Source organism: Carassius gibelio, chromosome A22 (genome assembly GCF_023724105.1).
Source record: "Carassius gibelio isolate Cgi1373 ecotype wild population from Czech Republic chromosome A22, carGib1.2-hapl.c, whole genome shotgun sequence".
Classification (NCBI taxonomy): domain Eukaryota; kingdom Metazoa; phylum Chordata; class Actinopteri; order Cypriniformes; family Cyprinidae; genus Carassius; species Carassius gibelio.
This window is the reverse complement of record NC_068392.1, coordinates 11,051,431-11,074,442: the sequence shown is the minus strand read 5'-3', so window position 1 is coordinate 11,074,442 and position 23,012 is coordinate 11,051,431. Positions and strand designations below refer to the sequence as shown.

The following is a 23,012-nucleotide window of genomic DNA, read 5'->3' as shown; positions in this document are numbered from 1 at the left end:
CTTCCAAACACCCACGCGGTCTACACCCCTGATATCTTTACTGTGCGTTTCAGTTGTTTATAAACCCTTAGTTGATAATTGTGGTCAGTTGAGGTGATTTCACTCTGGAAGGCTGTAGCGATGCTATACGTTCCTTCCTTCCTTGCATGTTTTTCACTATTTTTCATTATCCACCTTCCATACATTTTTCCCATTAGTCAAAGTGTCTGTAAGAGCCTATTTACTTCACTTTTTGCTTTACATGTAGTCTTTGTTTTTCTTAATGCTGTCTTTGTCCTTGTAAAAAAAAAAAAAAAAAAAAAAAAATCTGCACTCTCTCTCTTTCGCTTCATCTCTCAGTTGAGGACAAGGAGGTGAAAGCCAAGCGGATTACAGTGGCAGTTTAATCTGTTTTTTTGCACTTTTCTGCAAGTTTATGAGACTGTGAGGCCGAGGGTTGGGGGGAATAAGAGGTCAGAAGAGTGTGGAAGGGAACAGAGTTGGTATAGGACCCTATAGCCCCTTTCACACTGCACATCGGACCCGCAATATTCCCGTAACATTGCCTGGTCGCCTTCTGTGTGAAAGCAACCACGTCCCGGAATTGATTACCGAATCGAACCCGGGTCGGGGACATAGTAACATTGCGGTAATCGATCCGGGACGAGCGCTGTGTGAACAAAAGCCAGATCTAATTCCGTATCGAAGTGATGACGCGCGTTATCGCGCGACTCTTTTACCGGCTGTTTTGAAGCAAGATCAACATTCGCGACGAAAACATATGTGCAAACTGTAATGAAGCAGAGATCGGTTAGTTCCTCACTTTCCGCGCTGACGCTGAGATCATTTGCTTGCTTCAGTTAAAGTATAACGTGCCAAGCGTTGTCGACTCGTACATTACACGTCACGTGCTGATGTCACGTGTCGTTATGGGATCTTCATGGGTTGTGTGTGAAAGCACGCACATATACCGGGTCATCACTGGCAGTGTGAAAGTGCCAAATCTAGCGACCAGGGAACAATTACAGGAACACTTTACCCCTGTATTTGCCGGAATGGCAGTGTGAAAGGGGCTTATGTGAAACCAAACCCAGATCTGTGCCGGAAGAGGATGGTAGAGGTGGGTGTGATGGTGGACTGTGGGCATGCAAGCAAGGGATCCTAATACTATTTTGTTACTAATTTGTTTTCATCTGTACAGGCATATTGGATCCGTGGCTGTGCATTGTATAAAGAATCATTGGATCTTGCTAAAATAATTTTTAGTTCTGTAAACCTTTAAAAAGGATAACACCAACAATTTCTTGTGATTTTAATAGATATGATAGATTAATATGTTTTGCAGAAATTGGATGAATCTGTCTCTCATATCAGATACCAGTCATTGATGTGAATTACAACCTAGGTTTGATTCTACAACCATACATATGCAGATGAGTCATGCTTCACATTGTTTTTGAAGCGGTTGCGTTTTAAGATGCAGTGTGAACTTTTTAATAGTTAAACCTTTTAAATGTGCTTCTCTCGACCTTGTATTATTTTCCATTTTTGTAGCCTGTCCAACTGTCTTCGAATGTAAGAATGTGTTTTAATGCGAATGCACCCCTAAGAAATGCATCTGTTTAGGTGAGATCAACTCAAAACCAGCCTAATTACTTAATGCAGTTTGTTATGGGAACCCTTCAAATAGCCAACTTTTAAAACTAGTATCAGTAGTCACATAGTTAATATGACTAATGAAAGCCTAACTTGACCCTTTTACTAACAAATGTTGACACCAATTTACACTACTACACTACCAATTTGTCTAGAAAATTTCAACCGCCACAAAACGTTAGTTATATAGCATTTCTACATGCAAACCCTCAAATCACAACTTGGGAAATTAATACAAGGGCCGTTCCAGTGTAATGATTGAAGCCATACTGTTCTTCTGACAAATCTATCCAGCTTCCTAACCATCACTAACAGAATAGTTGTCGAACAAAGCGTTAAAGCTCATCTCACTCCCCACCTTCTTTGATGTGGCTCATATCACTGCTACTTTCATCAGCTCTCCCCTGCTGTGCAAATGTAGAGGGAAGGGGTCCCTCTTCCAATGGGATTAGCTTCAAACTGGTACTTGTCCAGTGACGTTAAGGTTTTTGAAAAGGGCTTAACTAACCTCCACTCATGGGAGACTTCTGGAGGTTAATGTGGGCTCTCGGATTGTTTGCCTTGCAATTAACATGCTGGATGGCCCTATGGGGGGGGGGGGGGGGTAGTCAAGAGCTGTAATAAGTAAGAAACAAGAAGTTATGCAACTGCATCTATGGATGCAGTTAGCTGCATTAGGCAGTGTTTTCAGTATATGAAGGAGAGGCCACCAGATCCTTAGCTTTTTAAGCATGAGAGGCTACTCATGTATGAATCGTTTGTGTGCTATTTTCTTTATTTTAAATGACAGGTTTACTACTATTCCTGAGCTGGACAGACTTCTTAGTCCCTTGAATTTGGAGGTGTTGTGGTCATCTGGAGCTACCGACAAGAAACCAGATGTCTCGACTAGTGGTAACATCTCACTTTTCAGGAACGCATAGTTTGGAGAAAAAAAGTCTGCAAGTCTGGAACCAAGCATTTTGAAGTCAAGTCGAAGGGACAGTTGATGAAAGTCCCTATTTCATGTATTCTAACTTGTTGACATCTTTTTCTTGACACGGTCCCTCCAGGAGACCTTATTTTAGCTGGTACCAGGTGCACAGTGTTCTAGGCGTGTTACATGATACTGAGCGAAAGGAGAGGGGATCTGCATGCAGTTCTCTATTGAGATAGGGCAGGATGCTGGGGCAGATGGGTTGGAGTGTACTGGTGGAGGGTGTGTGAAAGGTCAGGTGGAGGGCGTAGGGTGCCAGGAATAGGGGTGTGAGATGCCTACTGTGTTTGCTGGCTCTGGGAGGGCGTTCTGTCAATTTTCCAGTCCATGCCACCCCTGACCTCTCGGTGTCCCATTTGATGAACAATGGTGGGTCAAAGAAGGGCAATGCTTCTTTTCTGCCTCTTATCCTTGTGTCCCACTCTTGTCGCTTTCTTAAATCAATTCGCATAGTCTAATTTTGCCAATATCTATGTGTATTGGTTTCTTATCTCTCCATCCCACTTTGACTCATTCTATTTCAAAAATACAGCGTTCTCTGGATCCGAAATGCCTTAGGGACAGAACACAGACAGGACCTGTCACCATGACAACGGCTTCTGTGAGATGCCTGACACCCAGACTCTATTGTGGGAGGGGGTGGTGAGAGAGATTGAGAAGAGAGAAGGGAGGGTGTGGAATCAGACAACCCCATTTCCCCCCCCTGGGACTTTGCAGTTTTCTTGTGTTCACATGTAGAATTAGCATAAAGACAGAATGTAAGAGATACAGAACAGTATATCAAGATTAGAGCGAATGGCTGGTAGTTTGCCGGACACATGTCCTCTTGGTGTCCCAAGGGTCTGAATGCCCATTTATTGTTTGAGGACTGGATCAAACCCACATAAATTTCCACATTCTATTGCTGAACACTTTGACAGCAAATATTTAGTTTCCAATCTCACTGTAATCACATTACAGCACAAGTGAAGTTGCATTCCATCCATATTTCCTACAGGGATAATGCAATTAAAATGAGCTCTGAAAGGATTAAGTCGGCTGATCTTAGTAGTAGTGTTGTAGTTCCTCTGACAGAAATGATCACTATCAAGTGAAGCTGTTGACTCAGTGCAGCATCATGGCTTTTGTGTACCTTTTCTGTAAAGATGTGGTGGGATTTGCAGTGCATTGTGGTCAGTATACACATATAAGAATGATAAAGCTTTAGATGCACATTAGTTTATAATGCATGTTGTTTGTGTCATGTACCATGAGAATCTTACTAAAAAGAAAGTGCATTCGATTATGTGCTAAAAGTACCTTTCATTCGTTGTATCCACTTATTGTACCACTCCATTGAGGGCGACCTTTGTTTGCATGAGCTACGAGACCTCTTTTAATGTAATATTGTTTATTTCTCCGAGGAGAATAGATGAAGAGTAGCCTAGCATGTGCTGGGGCATGAGACTGTGTTGAGATATTTCTGTGAGGCTGTTTATTTATTGATGGGATGCTAGCACAGGTTAGCATGACATGCACACGTTTGCACACTGCTGGTTGGAGAAAAGCAATGTGCTCGAGCTCCCAAATGCCCCTTCTTCTTCAGCAGCTGTGATTGTAAGAATTTAGGTGCTTTTGATTCCTTAAGAGGACATTTTTTTTGTATACTTTTGAAGATAGGTTAGCATTAATGCTACCACATCTATCGACTAGGACTGTCGCGGTAACCGCAATATCGCAATACTACGCCATTGACCAGCAAACCACAGAGGAATGCAAGAACCACAGCAACCGGGATTTTTTCTGTTGACTTTTTTAGTTATGTAATAGGGCTGCACGATGTGTCGTTTAAGCATTGATATCACGATGTACAAATCCACGATCGTCACATCGCAGGATGTGCGATGTAGGCTGTCGTAGTTGATCCGTTATTCATTAAACGTATGGGCCAGCTGCTCCCCGGCCCTCGACGAATGTGATACACGAGAGAGACAGAGAGAGAGCGTGAGAGAGAGAAAGAGAGAGAGCGCGACAGACTGTGATCGAGCGAGCCGTCTTCAAACAACATGAGCGCTGTCTTGCTCTCTCTCCCTCGCGCATATTAATCAATTGACACGATGGTGTCAATGTTTAAATCATTTAAAATGAGAATGTAAGTGTGCTCACCCCATTTTTGTTTGTAAGAAAAAAATAGAATAGATTTCATATCGCAATATATATTGCAGAAAAATAAATATCGCAATGTCATTTTTTCCCAATATCGTGCAGCACTATAATGTAATGCCTATCTCGTTTTACACTTCATGCATGTACAACACATACACATATAGATTGTATATCTATATATATGCATACCGCGCTACTGAGCCACTCAAAATTGCGGCAAGGGAAATTCCCTCACTGCGACAGCCCTACTATTGACAGTTTTATAACTTCCAATGGAAGTAAAGAACTTGAGTTATTGTAGATGGAAGCCAGATTCGACCACTGGGTGGGCTGACCACTGTTGGCCACAGCCGGGTTACAAGTTGGCTGACTCTGTTTCAGTGGTTTCACTCACAATCTGCATAAAGGGATTGTGGATTTGGACATCTGTGGGAACCCAAAGCCACTTCAACCAGGCTGAAACTTGAAGAATGGAGAAACTTGTTTGGGCACTTGATGTGTTATGTCTGCTTTTCCTTTGCCTAGACACTGTGTTCTTGTTACCTACATTATTTTTACAACAGCTTAATTCTTCTCAGTTTTTTCTTATCATTTTTCATCTAGGAATTCAACCTGCTCAGTTTTTTTCCTTGATTACGTTTCTTTTTTGTTGGTGCCTCAAGCTCAAAGGTCCAGTGCTACAGACCCTTCATTGTCTAAGGAATGTTCATGTTTTCCCTTCTTCAAGCCCCTGCCTGGCAGGACCAAGGCCCTCTCTTTTTCCTTGAACTTCCAGCTCCTCTTGGGTACCCACAGCCCGCTAGGTTTCCTACTCTTTCCCAGCGTTCAGACTCCATGAATGTTAACTATAGTATGCTAAGCTCCTTAACCCTGTAGCGGGAGCTCCAGAGACTCTTTCCAAAAAGGAATGATTCTGCCTGCTTAGAGGGCATACTTGAAGTGAACGGAAAGCAGAGAAAGAAAGGGAGGGAGAGATGGGAAACTCCCCTTTTCAGCAGGCAACATCAATGGTCCCATTGGGAACGCCCTTCCCGCCAACCATTTATGCAATGTATGGATTGTAATATGACCACCTTACATGTTTCACATTAGAAATAGGATTGTAACACTGGCATTAAAACCTTCCTACATTCTGTCCAACCCTCCCGCCCCCTTACATCTATCAGTCTCTCGTTTCTAAATGTGTCTGCACTTAGGATGAGCCATTCTTCTCTTTGTCTTATCGCTAGATGTTTTGTACTGTAGATTGGCCTTAAGTTGACATGAAAATGTTTGAAATTAAAGATGTTACTTATAGAAAGATGTTGATGGACGGTCTCTTTTTGGGTTTACTTGGTCGTAACGAATAAATAAAGAGTGAATTTCATTTTCATCTGTTTGGTATATGAATGCCATACTTCCTCATAGACCTTGGTTTCTCTTAGTCGTTTGGAGCTTATTAACATTTTTTTTTGTATGTGAGGCCATTGTGAAATACCTGACACAGCCAATAATGTGGCAAACAGGGTCATGCCCAGCAGCACACAACATGTGTCGTATCCCAGTACTGTGTTGCTGCTGCCGGTCTAGCTTAATTTACATGTAAAATAATCCAGTTTCCATTAACCTTGGCCATGATGGCTTCTTTGCAGTTTTGTATTATTTCATTTTTCCAATTTATCAAGACCTAATCAAGGCCACATTAGCTTTTTGGCTCTGTCTTGTTCAGTGCAATACATTAATGTGGTACTGTGATGTAAATAACAGGTGGAGCTGAGCTACGCATAGTTGTCGTATCTATTCGTCTGTTTTTCCATTTTCAACTGCTGCTTCAGCAATCTCAGAAGGTGTTCTGGGCAGGAAGCTTTCTCTCCACCTGTCCACACACACATCAACATGCTTGTCTCTGTACATGGCTTATGATTAGGCCCTTGAGCAAGCATAATTGTGGGCCACTGAGATTCAGAAATGGGGTTCTGGGAATACAGTATGTGTATAAGTGTGTGTGTGTTTGTGGGGTGGGGGTGTACATGAGGGGTTTCCTCAGCAGATTTGTTTACTGGTAATTAATTCACCTGATTGATACAACAGCTGTTGACGCCATGGGAGGGAAAGAGAGTGAGCGATAGAGAGAGAGACCCCTCGTCATAGTGGCTTCCCTATGTTACACAGTGTAGATTACCGTCCCAGCGCCCCATTGATTAAAAGGCACATCTGTCAGCCAGCACGGCTGATTATGGCTGCCAGTCCTCACTGGCTAATCTTTATGGAGTTAACTTCACTGACAGAGTTATTGGAAACGGGGGATGTTGGGAGAAAGAGAGGAGGAGGCGATGAGTGTGCTGAAATGCAGTAAATTAGAAGAACGCTGATATCTTGGATGTTTATTTGGGGGATGTTTAAAAAAAATCACTTTTGGACTAGTGATGTCAAAATAATGAAATTTCTGTCAAAAATAACAAGTTCTACTCAGATCAAATCAATGTAGTGATATGTAGAGATTAATATTAATATAAATATTTTAATTTAATATAATTTCTATGTAATTTTGTCTAATTAAAAAATTAAATACTTTATTGTTCGTGTTATGTCAAGATTTAAGATGACCGATTCAGCTTTCATGCTTTTCCATGCCACTGTATCACTCTTTCAGCATGTGCCGAGTTGCCAGTGACTGCTTGTTACCAGAGAACATGTGCTTGTGTTTGTCGGCTGGTGATCTGGGTTACCCTGCTCATCTGAGCACAGATAAGGAAGGATCCATTCCTCATCCTGGATCCCTGCTCCAGATCAATGCCCAGATTAAGCCTTTCCCCAGCCGTCTGCTGCCCAGCCTAGCCCCACGATTGATACTGATAATTAAAACAGCAGTGGCTAATTACTTCAGAGGGTTTGGACAGTGTTGTGTGTGTGTGTGTGTGTGTGTGTGGATGTTAGGTGAACGTATAGGTCCCCAATATTACTCATGGATTATTGATAATTAATTAGGTACATTTATTGCTGAATCTATGATCTGCATTCTTTCTGCTGTTATGCAATCAATAATGTTCCCAAAATAATGATTATTTTAGGTAGCCTTAGTTCACGGACAAGATTGGCAATATAGAGTTCAAAATCGAATTATTATGGATTATGAAGTCGATTTTGCCTAATTGTCAGTGAACTACGGCTCTGTGTAGTGAAAGCCGCTCATTCTGAAAGCAGGTGATGTAGATTTACTACTAATCACTGGACCGGCTTTACTGACGAGATGCGCATTACAATTGAATGCGATTAATTGCACAGCCCTAGAATAGAGCATAATATATAGGCTACAACTAGGTTTAATCTGACCGTAGAGGAACACAACTGGGTTACCTGACATAAAGGGACATGGTCCCCAAAACAAAGTTTCCCACTTGAGGAATACAGAAATATCTGCCAAGTATGCTACTTATCTTTGTCAACCTGGCAACCATGTGCACATGCACTCTCTCCACTGTGGATAAATGCCCTCGCTATCTGAAAACACCAGTTAGCTTGCAGTTTAGTGATCTACAATTCAATATTCTATTCTCATCATGTAATCATTTATGAGACAGAGGCTGTGTATGTATTAATTACCACCGTTTTGCCACGTTTCTTTATTTACAGTGAAGCTGTGGATTTAATTCCTTTAGAAACAATAATGTTACCAGCTTCGTGTGTAGTTGATAAAATTGTGGGGCAGTGCTTAAAGTTTGTTCCTGAATGTATAAGTGTGGCCGCAACGTGATCTGTGTGAGTGAGCGAGCGTGTGTGCACGTTAGATACAGTGAAGTATTTAAACGTAGAGAGTGTGTTAATTTGTACAATGATAACCTACTATCAATGTAATTTTTTTTTTTTTATATATATTAGAACGAGTATGGCATACATTTATTAGAACAATTACATTATTATTTATGGGCTTTAAAACAAGATGCAAGCAATCAAAATATTGTACTTGGTGAGGAGTTCCCAATGTAAACATATAACATATTCCACTACCTATATTGTACTGTTGTACAGCCTGCTCTGCCAATAGTTAGAAATTGCAGCTGCTTTACTAAATTCTGCTGAGGTGAAATTTAGTGCTGTCCTGTATTGTGATATGTATCATATCGTATCGTGGCCTCTGTATCATGAAACGTATCGTATCGTAACTTTGCTTGTGATACAAAGCCCTAATAAATGTGTGTATGTGTTGTTTCTTATTAATGTAATATAATTTATATTTTAGGGAAGAAAATTGTCATGTAATTTTTTTTTTTCTTTTTATGAAATTTTGAGCACAACTTTAATCGAAGGCCAAAAAGTCGCAGTTTTGTTAAAATTTACTTGAAAAATTAATAATTGTGTGTGTGTGTGTATATATATATACATATATTTTTTTTCTTTTTTTTTTTTTTGTTAAAACTAAAAGTATAGTAAAAACTGAAATTATAGGCTGACATTTTTTTTGTCACAAGTGAAATTTCGGCAAAATGTTTCGAGCAAACCCCTCTCCATTGTCAAATCCATGTGACTATTTTGAACCAGTTGCGAAATCTGTTTGGGAAAATCTTTTCCCCCTCATGCAAAATTCCTACTCAAACAATGGTAAACATGAACACACTTTAATGGTCAAAACCATTGGAAACATCCGTTCATTTATAAATGTTTTTGCTTTAAGGGAAGAGGGCATGACAAACACCCACGGCATGGTATGAGAAGGGTTAACAGGAACTGGAATGTGTCTGTTTATGCGGTCGAGAGGGAGAGAGATAGCAGTAGCAAACAGTCAGGCCTATCGAAAGCCACAGGCTCCTTTAAACTCGATCTTCATTCTCCTCTCTGTTTCTCTCGTGCTCCCTCTCTTTCGCTCCCCGGTCGGGCAAGTGATTGACGGCCTGAGGGTTTTAATGGGCACTGGAGAGCGGGAGAGCCAAGGTCTGGGTTGTCATGGCAACAAGCCGATTGGGCCCTCTGCCGCTCTACCTGAGTGCAGTGGAGTCACGCTGCGTGCGTATGTGTGTGTGAGCTACCAGTGATGACTCCTGTTCCCGCTGATGGGCCGCTGGTCATTCTTGCTAGTGATTTTCTTTTAGTTCATCTCTGTTTTAATTAAATTATTCATCTGCACACCTTCTGTATTTTCCCTCGTTTATATGCTGTTGGAGTCATTGTGCTGGTTGAACCTACAACAGACACTGTGTAAACAAAATCTCACCGGCCCGATCTGTCACTCAGCCCGTTCCTCTCCTTAACCAAACACACTCAGCAATCCCTCCACTGCATGCAAACACGGTGCCTGGCCGAACTCACCTGTTATCTGCCCAGCGCCAGCCTCCAGCCCCTTTTTCTTAACTCGTTAACAATGTGCCTAAAACCGAACCATTTCTTAGCTCTCAAACTTGGGTGATGGTGGGATGAAGCCCGAAGCAATTTTAGTCGTTCTATTTACAAGTCGACTTGTCTATCCTGTTGGTGTGTGTGATCTTGAATTTGTGTGTTTGTTTGCATGTGGCTTTAGGGCTTGATTCGCTACTATATATGTGTGAGAGCTAAAGACCGAGATAATCATGTACCGACGTCTGTGGATGTTGGTGCATGGAACAGTGACCTTTGCCCTCTCAGGGTCAGCGGTGAGTGTCTGGGCTATTAGGGTCAGAGGCACTAAGGCGATTTACCCTCCTCCACCCAGATGAAAGTAAGGGATATGATTACAGGGTGGAGGAGGGGGCGCTGGATCGTGTGTAATCCCCGTCGACCCCTTTTTTCTGGGATGTGGGGGGCCCATGGTTCAGCCTAAAGAACTGCTCATATATGTGACGAGAGATTCTACTTTTATGTTGTTGTATTATTGAATTGTTAGAAAAAGTGGATTTATTTAATGTATTCTATAATACATGCAAACTTTAAATGAATAGTTTGAATGCCTAAAAGGTGGAACTTGCTTTGGAATGTATTTTCTGACCAGGCTTTGCTTGCTTCTCTGTTTCAGAGTGCGGCAGCAGCTCCCAGTCCTGTGATGGGCAACATGCCGCCCAATGACGGCATGCCAGGAGGACCCATGCCTCCCGGTTTCTTTCAAGTAAGAGCTGCTCTCTCCTCCCCCATCCTCCCGTTCAACGTTTTTTCTGTCCCTCTCCCCACCCCTTCTTTCACTTACCCCCTTTAGTTCTACTAATCCCTGTCCAGATGTTTATTCCCCGCTATCTCTCCCTCACCGTATTTCCATTCATTTCTATTTTGCATGTCTAAATTAATAGTTCAGTACAGTTGCAACTCACACTGACACAAACAGAGAGAGTCATGGCCCCTGATCTGAGATAAGTGTAAATGTCTCGACAGTTTAATCCCTAAGGCCAAAATCGGGTAAAAACATGCGTGCTTGGTTTTAGCTCTTTGGCAACACATATCTAACAACATAACATATCTTTGTATTGTAAATTCTGTGCTGGGATTTAGGGAAATGCTTAGGGGCATAGTTCCCAAAGTCAAGGCGCCTGTGGGAGTTCCTCTGCCATAGTGATCTTTATTGAGCTATTTATAGTCAGACAAAGCTAGGCACCTTCCTAAATAACACACACTACCTTAGTAAGACAAATTATATATCATAACCCTTTTGAGTCCAATTTTTGTAGGCTCCTCAAACTATTATATCAGTTACTTTCTGTTTTTAATCTAAGTCATATACAAATTGCTATATTTGCCTCTAACTTCAAAGGATTTAACATCTAGTAGAGTATTAGATATGTTTGCTCGATCATCAGGTGCAGTGGATAGCAGGGCAGATGGAGCGTCCCATGGAGTACATAGCCAAGATTCGTTAGACGGATTTATTGTCGAACATCAGATGGAACTTCCAGTAGAATAGATAGAGGATCCAGTACAGTCAATAAAAGATAAGATACGAGATAGAAGAGGCGGTGCAGTGATTTCAATATTTAGTAAAACATCAGATAAGTGTAGAGTAGATAGAAGATCCCACATGGTGTATGTAAACCATAAGATTCATTAGATAGAAAAACCGATACAGTGTATTTAAAATCTTGTCAAACATCAGGTAGATTAGATGGAATATGGAACATCTAACTCTGATAGAGCTCCTGATAGAGCAGCAGATACTTTGACAGAGATTAATATCAATAGGTGAGATAGAGCAACCAAAAGGGTAGATAGAATGTCAGAAGATGAGGAAAGAGTGGCAGATAGAGCATCCCATAGAGTTTATATGTAACAAGATTCATTTGATAGAAAATCTGATGGTGTATGTAACATCAGGCAGATTAGATGGAACATCTGATAAAGCATCCGACAGAGCAGCAAATAGAGGATCCAATGGAGTCAATTAGATAAGAAGATCCAATACAACAAATTGAACATTAGATAGGTTAGAGCATCCGATAGAGTGTCAGATAGAGCATCCTATAATCAATTATAACATCAGATAGAGTGGCATTGAGAAAACTGCTTTTAGAATGTTACATATTGTCAGGTAGAACAGCTGATAGAGCATCCCATAAAGCAGCAGATGCTGAGATGAGCATCAGGTAGAGCGTCACATGGATTGTCATAAAGAACCCTGACATGGTCTTTGAGTTGAGGAGGAGAGTGTTAATGTTGTATGAGCCGTGTTCAGAGCAGGGAGCGATCTGACTGTTGCGTGAGTGACATTGCATTCTATAAATAGTATCTGTGTGCATAAGAGCGAGAGGGAAAGAGAGAGAGAACTAAGAAAGGGAGGAAGAGGGAGGACTTTGTGCTCCACTGCAGTAATTCCCTCTTGGTAGCAGCCCAGGGCATGGCAGAAGAGAGGCATGGAGAGAGTGAAGACAGAAAATGAAAAGTATGAAAGGAAGGAAGGAAGAGAGAGATGGCAATGTGGCAACAATTCCAAAAAGGCCCACGTGCGTTCCTTGTACGCTCCCCGATTCCACGCGACCAGTGGCTGTGGTCTGGTGACACCAATTATATCTTGGCATATATCCTAGTGGCCAGTATATCACTCTTTCACACCTCTCAAGAGCTAACTGCTGCTCCCTCCCACTTGCGTCAGCCACGACTGCTGTACACAGTTGTGCTAATAATTGGATATGCTCTTTTTGTGGACGTTTTTAATAGAATTGTGATTGGAACAGGTTGCGATCCATGCGGATTCTGACGGTTTCCGTTTCGAAAGGCGGACATTTGTGCTTTGGCGCCTCCTTTGCACTTCTTTTGGTCTGTTGTTCTTTTTATTTCTCTAATTATTTCTTTGTTGGTCATGAATACATGTCTATCTCGGAAAACTTTTTGTGCTTCAGTCGAAAAGTCAAACATTGAAGTTATCAGTTTGGAACGTTATGTTGAAGAACTCCCTAAATCTGAATAGCATTTATTCAATAAACACGAATAACTTGCCAAATTGCATGTTGTCCAGTCATGTCCAGCAAACAAATAGGGACAAAAACAATACTGTAAGATATACTGGTACTCTAGTGAGCAAAAACATTTTGGTAGTGGAGCTATGCAGCCATGGCTTCAGTGCAGCTCCAGATGCAGTGGCGATAATTAACACATACGACCGCAGTAGCTGCTGTGTGATCTGTGCGGCCCTGCGAGACGGGGACGAAGGTGAAGAGGACTAAACCCTCATGTACACCCTCTCTCTAGACTCAAAATCTGTACCTCGCAGGCACACACTCCCGGCAACCTCCTGCAGAGAGACGGAGAGTTTAGGGAGAGAAACACTAAGCTTGCACGCTGGCGTCTAGCCCAGATCTTGGACATTTTTTAAGATTTCTTGCTTTTTTTTTTCTCTCTCATTGCATGGGTTGGCCTCTTCAATAATCTTCACGTCGAAACTACTGCACCAGCTACTCTTGGGAGGACAGACTAGCAAGGGGGAGGCAGGGAGGGAGCATAGTCAAGGAGAAAAAAAATAAAAAATAGAGAAATAGTTTGAAGTTTAGCTGGAAACATCTGAAATGGATGGGTTTGTTTTGAGGGAAGAAGGTGGGAGAATTTCATCAGCGCTTCTCCAACAAAAACCTCTTGAAAACCAACAGAACACTGAGAAAAGTGAAAGACTGATGGACTCTAGAGAGGGAGAGTTCTGTCAAGGTTAAAAGGACTGGAGGATCGTGTTCATACTTCTGCGAGGTGTAGGAGTCCTGGGACATTGAAATAGGTCCAACACCTTACAACGTTGTAGTCCTGTTGACATGGGAATGTCCCTATACCCAAACAAATCTCAATATGCTTTCTATTTTGGTTCGTGTTTTCTTGCATTCCAAGTTGTAGCCTTACGGATGGTTTTGATTTGAGTTTGCATCATTTTCGGTTACTTCTGAGGTCAAAATACATTTATATTGGCATTTTCGTCAGCTAGATGTGTCTTTGTTAACATCTAGATCCCGTCTGGCATGTCATTGTCACAGTTTGCGACAAATTTCCTGACAGTTGTACTTTTTGCACAGTAATCTAATTAATTAGTTGCATCAATTAGTGTGACTTTAAAGTCAAAGTACCTCTCTGCTACGCATATGCTTGCAAGATTTCTCGACATTTTTGACAACTGGAGCTTTTCGATGATGTTTAGATCCTGTATGTTACGACACATTTATCGTCTCGGTTTGTGACCGATTCTGTGGCAGCTGCACTTATCAGAATAATTACTTCCAAGACTAGTGTAAACGCTCCTTCTGAAGCAGCACACCCTCAGAAATGTGAATTGCACAATCCCGTGGCTTTTGCCAGAGAAGTGGTCGTAATTCTTTTCGTAATGTACACAAAGACAACAATGAAATATGCCTTGTGTTGCTGTTCCATGCTTTGTTTTGCTTGGTACTTTGTGTGCCGGCAGTTACACGGCAAGTAGCTACACACTGCCCCCTTTCGGTCAGGAAGCAGCATTGCTTCCCTCAAACAATTGGACTTGTGGTTGCTGCTGTCCTCTATGCCACTGTCCCACTAGGAATACTATGTGCTGTTCCCTTTCTCTGCGGGAGGGGCTGCTCTTGATGGTCTTGTGGTTCGGTGCCAAGCCGTTATCTCCTTAGCTGGGTAGAAAATGATTTTATTAATTGCTTCATTTAACAAACACCCCCCTCCTCAACCAAGACACACACACATGAATACAATCAAGCCCAAGTTGTTCCTCAGTCACTCTACAGGGATGTGGTGCAGGAACGGGCATCTCTGTATAGGCCATATGCCTCTCCCACTTACCCATAATGGACTCCATTGAGAGACATGGAGGAGGCCTTGTGGTGGAGCTCTGTTATGGGGTTCAGCAGCTGCTCAGCCCTGTAGGAGATGTCCTTTGCTGGGGAATAAAGGGTAGATTTATTACCAACCTAGGCTGGATTGTTACAAGAGACCATTGGAATTATCAGTTTTTCTTAAACTACCTTAAACATTGAGACTTTGTTGGTTAACCAGCTTCAGTAAAGACCAATTTAATGGCATGTCTGTCGGTTTTTAAGTGTAATTTCTTTTATTTTTTCTCTTTTTCTTCCTTTTCTCAGGGCCCACCCGGGTCACAACCATCACCACACTCACAGCCCCCTCCACACAACCCCAACAACCCCATGATGGGGCCACACGGCCAGGTAAGACCCTCGTCCCCCCCCGTTTTCTTTCACTTCCTCACATATAACCTGTGAAATAGACACAAGTGTAATATAAGGAGAACCTGTGGTGCAGCTTTCATTTCACCCTTTCCGTCTTCACACCTTAAATTTTTATTTTCTTCCATTCATTCCCAAAATTGACCCCCTTTATTCCTGGAAAAAGTATGCTTTGACCCTTTATTTACATTTTACACACTTGGGAGAAGCTTTTATCCAATGCAACCTATATTGCATTCAAGGTATACAGTGTATTAGTTATTGGGAATCGAACCTATGACCTTAGAGTTGGTACAATAATTTTAATAATTAGATTTAAATTAAATTAGACTTTTTTAATACAATAGGGTTATGGTACATTATTATTAGTGACTTGCATTGCATTGCATTAAAGGAATACAATTTATCAGTTCATAAATTCCCTTGAAATCAAACCCTTGGTGTTTCTTGACTGTACTATTTGAGCTACAGGAATTATTAAATTATTAATTCTAAGTAAGTCAAATATGTATGTTATATTATGCATAAATAATACGTATTTGAAGATTAAAATGATAAGAAAAATCTAATCTAGTCAGTTAAATTTTTGGACAGCTGGTTGACTATCGTGACCCTTTCCTAGATAGAGCAGAAAGCAGTACATTACTTCATTCTCCGTTATCTCTGAAAACACACACAAATGCACACACACATTCCTCGCTAACTGTGACGATGTTGCCGAATAAATAATGCAGGCTGCGGCCTGGCCCGTGAGGAGTGGAAGTTCATCTAGCCCGGGACTCTTCAGACCTGGTCCCTCCCTACACCCTGCACTCAGTCCTTCATAGTCCATCAATATCCTATTAATAATGCAACACGCACAGACACACAAACATGCTCCTGTGTTTACACATACGAGCATAAACACAGGCAGTCTAACGCAAATTTGCAAACACCAACACACCCTTCCGAATACACAAACTTGCCGAAACAATGAAGTTTGAACAAGTATTTCAATCCTAAAGGTTGTAGAATCAAACCCCTACGAAAGTGACTTATTACTTTGTGATGTAATAAAGCTTTGAGCGATAGATCATTTTATAGTTTTTGACCTCAACCACAGTGAACTCTCTGGTTAAAAATCCAGTGCCTCGTAACCTGAAATAGATTCTTATTTTACTGTGGTCATGTGGCGTCTGGCAGTGTTTGTGCTTTCAGTGTGGATAGACAAATTACTTGTTGCTGTAACTTGTCGCTTCCCGCCTGGTTAGGATGATCTTCAGTCTCTCTTACTGCTCTCATGTCCATCCTCTTTCTGTCTTGGTTCTCGCTATGAAGTCTTGTTTCAAATACCATATATCTGATAGCAGAAGTCTCACCATGTCAGCGTGGAGAGAGAACTGATGTTTGAGTTTTTCTCTTTAGGCTCAAACAGATGTCCTTCATACAGTGATTGTGCCCTCTGCTGGTTACTATTGCACTGCGCATCTCAAACACAACTGTAATATTTCTTTTTCGTTTGTTATAAATCCTTAGGATTTTTTTCCTGTTCTGTTGCTGTTTATACTATAAATCACTTTTGGAAAATGAATATATAATCATCAGAGGTATAGAGTATGATTTCTATCAAGTGAAGCAAGAGTTAACTTTCTGAAGAATTAACAGCAACATATAATGTTAAAATACTACTGTTATGCTAATGAGAGGTTAGCAGTGGCGTCTTTTGATTGACAGCCCCTATCTTCTCTCCCCTTAGCCTTTCATGTCTCCACGGTACCCAGGTGGACCCCGCCCATCACTCCGCATGCCAAATCAGGTACTGACCTTCCCACAACCTTTCATTTCTGGAGTTTGCTATTGTGGTTTTCTCTGCTTGGCACTTATTTCATGCTCTCTTTCTCTTGGTTTCAGCCTCCCGTTGGAGTCCCAGGGTCACAGCCGCTCCTGCCAAACAATTTGGACCCCACCAGACCGCAAGGTACCGCACTGCACCATACACTTTTACAACCAGCTGTGATTGAGGAAATTTGCTATGGAGGAGCTCTAATCACTCAGGAATTTGTAAAATGATTGTGCTTCCTCTACCCCGTCAGGACATCCAAACATGGGCGGCCCGATGAGGATGAACCCACCCAGAGGAATGGGAGGCATGGGCCCACAGGTTAGCTGACAGTCAATCAATCTGTCAATCAAACAGTAGTGCTTAGATTGGGAACCCTGTACAGAAAATCCTGGAAATATCAGAGAAATGTAAACATGCATAAATAAAATGAGTTTAAATGAATGAATAAATAAATAAATACATGTTATATACATACATATATACATATATATATATATATATATATATATATATATATATATTAGTGCTGGGCAATGATTAAATATTTTAATCGCGATTAATCGCATGATTTTCTGCGATTAATCACGATTAATCGCAGCATGCGCAAAATTCAATAATGAAATCAAAAGTAGTGTATTGTGTAATTTTATTCTTTCAAAGTTCTGCTGTATGAACAAAAGTGCAATCAAATTTTGTTTGTCAGCAGTTTTTTACAGCAGTTAAAAGTTAGTAGCAGTTAACATTTCTTGTAAATCTTAACTTAAACATTAATGTAATAAAATTAAATATAACATTAACGTATTAATAAAACATTAAAACATTAATGTTTTATTAAATAAAACATTAACGTTTTGTGTAATTTGTAAAAAAAAATAAAAATATATTATGTCCAGAACCTCGATCATAACATTTTAACTGGCCCCTTCAGGAGCAACAACATTAATCTCCTTTAAGAGACTGAGAATCTCAGTCCAAAAAAAAAAACCTTTCAGTGATGCAGGTTGAGTGGACAAAATTAACTTCATTTATCCATTCTTCCAACTTTACATTTACTTACTCATCTGCACCTATAGCCAGTTGCTAAGACACACAAGGTCATTCACATTTTCAGATGATAAAGAGAGACATTTTGCTGAAACGTGCGCTAAACATTTTATTCATGTTGCACAGCAGTGGGACATTTCAAATAAAGTCAGCACACTGATAGTGCAAGAAATATGATCGCTGCTGCGAGACATCTGCCTTTTGACAACCCAGTCTCACGGCAGTTCGTCATTGAGGACACGAAATTTAATCTATTGAATCGTCTTTATGGACACGAATTTCCCTTTTTTTCGTGTCATACAGAACGACCTTCAATATAATGTATTTCAATGTGACGTTTTTTTTTTCGCGGCTGAACCTCGTTTTTCTTTCGAGAGCACAGTATTGTTTTTTCTCAATTGTTATTCATTTTGCAAACTTTAAGGGCTACACTACCCAACATTTAATTCAGGAGATTTTAAGCCTTTTTATTGCTTTATATTCGATAGGCTACTCAAAATGAATAGGCTATTTATTCGTGTCCATGTTGATTCAACAGCGTTTATATTTGAAAAAAAAACAAAAAACGTCACATTGAAATACATTATATTGAAGGTCGTTCTGTATGACACGAAAAAAAGGGAAATTCGTGTCCACAAAGACGATTCAATAGATTAAATTTCGTGTCCTCAATGACGAACTGCCGTGAGACTGGGTTGCTTTTGAACACGTCCCCTGCGTCGCGCACAGTCTCCAGCGTTCTGTATCTCTGCACAACAGCGCGTTTGACAACGTCCTGGCCAAATGCAGAAAGGTTGTGGGCCATATGAGCACAGTCCAGCGAGTGCTGCAGAATTAGAACAAAAACAAATTGAACTTAGACAAAAGAAGGAGTCGCTTATAAGACATTCCAACCAGATGGAATTCGACTCTGGACATGATTTTCTGTTTTGAGCGCTGGCTCATCCCAAGCAGCCAGTAGCCTACTGATAAACATCCCACCCCTCCTGTGACCCATGGTTTGTGTTGTATTCGGTTGTTTTATTACAGTCCTAGCTATGTGTATTGAAACGCAGTGAGCAACGGACTTTTGAAATAAAAAGTACGTTAACGCTCGATAAACTAATTGGCGGCGTTAATTAATTAATGCGTTAACGCGATAAAAACGCGTTAACTTGCCCAGCCCTAATATATATATATATATATATATATATATATATATATATATATATATATATATATATATATACACATGTATATGTATATATATATATATATATATATATATATATATATATATATGTAATCATGCATAAATAAAATGAGTTTAAATGAATGAATAAATAAATAAATACATGTTATATACATACATATATACATATATATATATATATATATATATATATATACATATATATATATATATATATATACATATATATGTATGTATATATATATATATATATATGTATGTATATATATATGTATGTATTTATGTATGTATTTATATATGTATATATATATATATATATGTATGTATATATATATATATATATATATATATGTGTATGTATATATATATATATGTATGTGTGTATATATATATATATATATATATATATGTATGTATATATATATACACACATGTATGTATGTATATATATATATATATATATATATATACACATATATATGTGTATATATATATATATATATATATATATATATATATATATATATATATATATATATATATATATATATATATATATATATTAAAAGATATTTATAGAGTATTTATGTATTTATAAGTATAGTTAAATTATTAATTATTATTATCATTACTGTTAATATGTTGTCTTATTAATAAATCTAATAGAAAATATTTATTTAGTTTATTATTTATTGTGCATTGATATACAATATGTATCTGGATATTAGATATTATATTTTAAATTGTGTGCATAAATTTAATGTATTATTACTTATTATTTAATTCCCCATATATTACGTATTATGTTGCTAATTAAAACCATTACAATTCTACAAAGTATACATTTTATTTATTATTAACTACATATAGGTATAGCCTTATACGTATTATGTTGCTAATTAAAACCATTACAATTCTACAAAGTATACATTTTATTTATTATTAACTACATATAGGTATAGCCTTATTAAAAACTAAATAAACCTATTAAAAAGCCATGTAATGTTCTTCATTATGTATTGTAAACAAACAAACAAATAAATAAACAAGCAAGAAAAGTAGAAAGATTGTTATAATATATTTTGCCACATTTTTTGATCAATGAAATTACAAAATACTAATATTTTATTTATTTCATTAAACAAGAAATGTGGCAACCCTGCCTATAGTTATTATACTAGTATCATTAAAAATAATTGTAGATGAGTTGTTGATTCAACATTTACCAGAGTAAATACAAAATTTCCAAAAAATTTGACTTTCTTGTTGCAGTGCCATAACATATTTCATATGTAGGTTAACTTTTGCCATCTCTGGTTTTGCAGAACTACGGCGGTGGAATGAGGCCTCCTCCAAACTCTCTCGGTGGTCCTGGAATGCCTGGTATGAACATGTGAGTCTCCACCTTGGTATAACACACTCACGCTGTCTATGCCACGCTTCTGTACACACACTAACGTTGCATCTTGTGTTTTCAAGGGTTCCGGGAGGTCGGGGGCCTTGGCCTAACCCTAACGCAAACTCGGTGAGCTCCACTTCCAGTCATTTTAATATCTCAATTAATCTTCTTAAGAAACAGCTTCTTAATATCTCTTCTTCCCACAGATAGCATACTCGTCTTCATCACCAGGAAACTATGTGGTGAGTTCCACACATAACATTTTGTCTCACCGTCTCTCTCTCTGTTTGTCCGAAATGTTCTTTGTGAGTAATCATTTTCCGTGCTCATCTTGCAGGGGCCTCCAGGAGGTGGCGGACCTCCAGGAACTCCCATCATGCCAAGCCCAGGAGGTCAGTTTTTCTTGAATTTTATCTGATTTTCATATCAACCTTCTTTTATTGAAAGTTCATCAAAACAGTTGAGAAATGACCTCAGTGACTGGAAATTAGCTTGAAAAGCTCTTGTTTTGGGAAATGTTATTTGGATACATCGGATTGCGGAGAATGTTCCTGTGCAGTGTTATCTGTTTCCACGTAGACTCGACGAATTCCAGTGAAAACATTTACACGATGATGAATCCAATCGGCCCTGGTGGCAACAGACCGAATGTAAGTTGACGGATCTCATGCAGTATGGAACATGGTTTAGTCCTTTGTTAACAGAATGTGTGTTTCAGCAGTTCCCAATGGGGCCGGGGCCCGACGGTTCGATGGGTGGAATGGGATCGATGGAGCCGCACCATATGAACGGTTCTTTAGGTGAGACTTCATCATACAAATAGCGAAAACATACAAAATAAGAAATGTTTTGACATTTCAAATGGTTCTCATAACTGCTTTTGATTACAGGCTCGGGTGATATGGATGGGTTGACAAAGGTGAGAACTGCCTGGACATAAATGTATCAGTGTTATTTATATTTTATGTTGTATTATTTTGAATTTGAGTCAGGGGCGTGTGGTGAGTTTAGTGGAGGGTAATTGAGAATGAATGGGGGAAAATCACGTGAGAGGAGGAAATGCCTCCATTGTGATTGCGATAGGTTATGTTTGGCTGTGATTGGTTGATGCGATAAACCCCGCCTCTTGTGTTCATGCACATTTCAGTTTGAAGCATATTGAAATTTTAGTAATTTTGTTCTTTTGTCAATTTTCATTTGTTTTATTTTTGTATATTTCTATTTAGCTTTATTTTTCAGTTTTAGTCATTTTTGTGATTGCGTTGAAATATATTTTTCAGCTAGTTGCCGAGGCAACATTTCTAATTTTCTAGTTTTCTAAGTTTTTAATTTAATAATAATGTCAGTGGTTTCAGTTAACCATAACAAAACTGATATGCATTTCCCTTATTCTCTTTAATCTCTTTAGAGATGCACAAAATATCGGTTTAATATCGGTTATTGGCTGATATGAGAATTTTTTAAATACATCAGTATTGACTGAGATTAAATATTTAACTGTTCATTCTGATTTTGCCATTTTACTTTTAGATTACCTTTGCCATCCTCTAACACTCACTTAAAGTGAATCTTTTAAACATTAAAAGAACTGTCCATTTAACAGATCTCAATACGAATATCCAGATCTCTTACTGTACATCTTAATGTTGTGATGCCTCATTCACTTATTTGAATGATTATTTTAGTTTTTAGGATTTTATAAAAAAATAGTATTTAGTGTTGTGCATCCCTGACTTTCTTGTTAGATGCCGTTTACTAAATTTTGTGAGTTTCTGTACAAAATATTAAAAAAAATTACAAATGCTATGAAAATACAGGTGTTCATATCAGAAAGTACCAAAAATAACAATATCGGTATCAGACTCGCTCTGGAAGATGTGGTATCGGTGCATCCCTAATTATCGGCTCGTCATTATTGACCAGAATTTAGTATAATGCTTCCACAAGTTTTTTTATTAGATGCCATTAACTCCATTTTGTGAGTATTTTAGCTTACGTCTCTAATCATCCTACATCTGGGTTTCTAGAACTCTCCGAACAACATGGCAGGTATGAATCCCCCAGGAACTCCGCGGGACGACGGGGAGATGGCAGGCAACTTCTTAAACCCATTCCAAAGTGAAAGTGTAAGTCCGCATCACACCTGTCCGCTCTAGATATCTCTTGTATGCACTTGTATATTACAGTGATGCCTAAATTCACTTTATGCCGTAGTTAGTCTAAAT

At 39.3% G+C, this 23,012-nt stretch overlaps 1 protein-coding gene across 2 annotated transcripts in view; it reads left to right on the top strand.

The window, feature by feature from the left end:
- Nucleotides 1-23,012, top strand: part of LOC127943196 (single-stranded DNA-binding protein 3) — a 61,109-nt gene that overhangs the window by 36,749 nt on the left and 1,348 nt on the right. The window contains exons 5-17 of one of the 2 annotated variants that reach the window (XM_052539425.1): nt 10,719-10,808; nt 15,229-15,312; nt 17,066-17,125; nt 17,221-17,287; nt 17,403-17,470; nt 20,714-20,781; nt 20,868-20,913; nt 20,994-21,029; nt 21,125-21,179; nt 21,367-21,437; nt 21,506-21,587; nt 21,678-21,706; nt 22,815-22,913. In XM_052539425.1, the coding sequence (XP_052395385.1) occupies nt 10,719-10,808; nt 15,229-15,312; nt 17,066-17,125; nt 17,221-17,287; nt 17,403-17,470; nt 20,714-20,781; nt 20,868-20,913; nt 20,994-21,029; nt 21,125-21,179; nt 21,367-21,437; nt 21,506-21,587; nt 21,678-21,706; nt 22,815-22,913 (855 nt within the window). The remainder of the gene's footprint in view (nt 1-10,718; nt 10,809-15,228; nt 15,313-17,065; nt 17,126-17,220; nt 17,288-17,402; nt 17,471-20,713; nt 20,782-20,867; nt 20,914-20,993; nt 21,030-21,124; nt 21,180-21,366; nt 21,438-21,505; nt 21,588-21,677; nt 21,707-22,814; nt 22,914-23,012) is intronic. The other variant, XM_052539426.1, reaches the window with a different exon arrangement.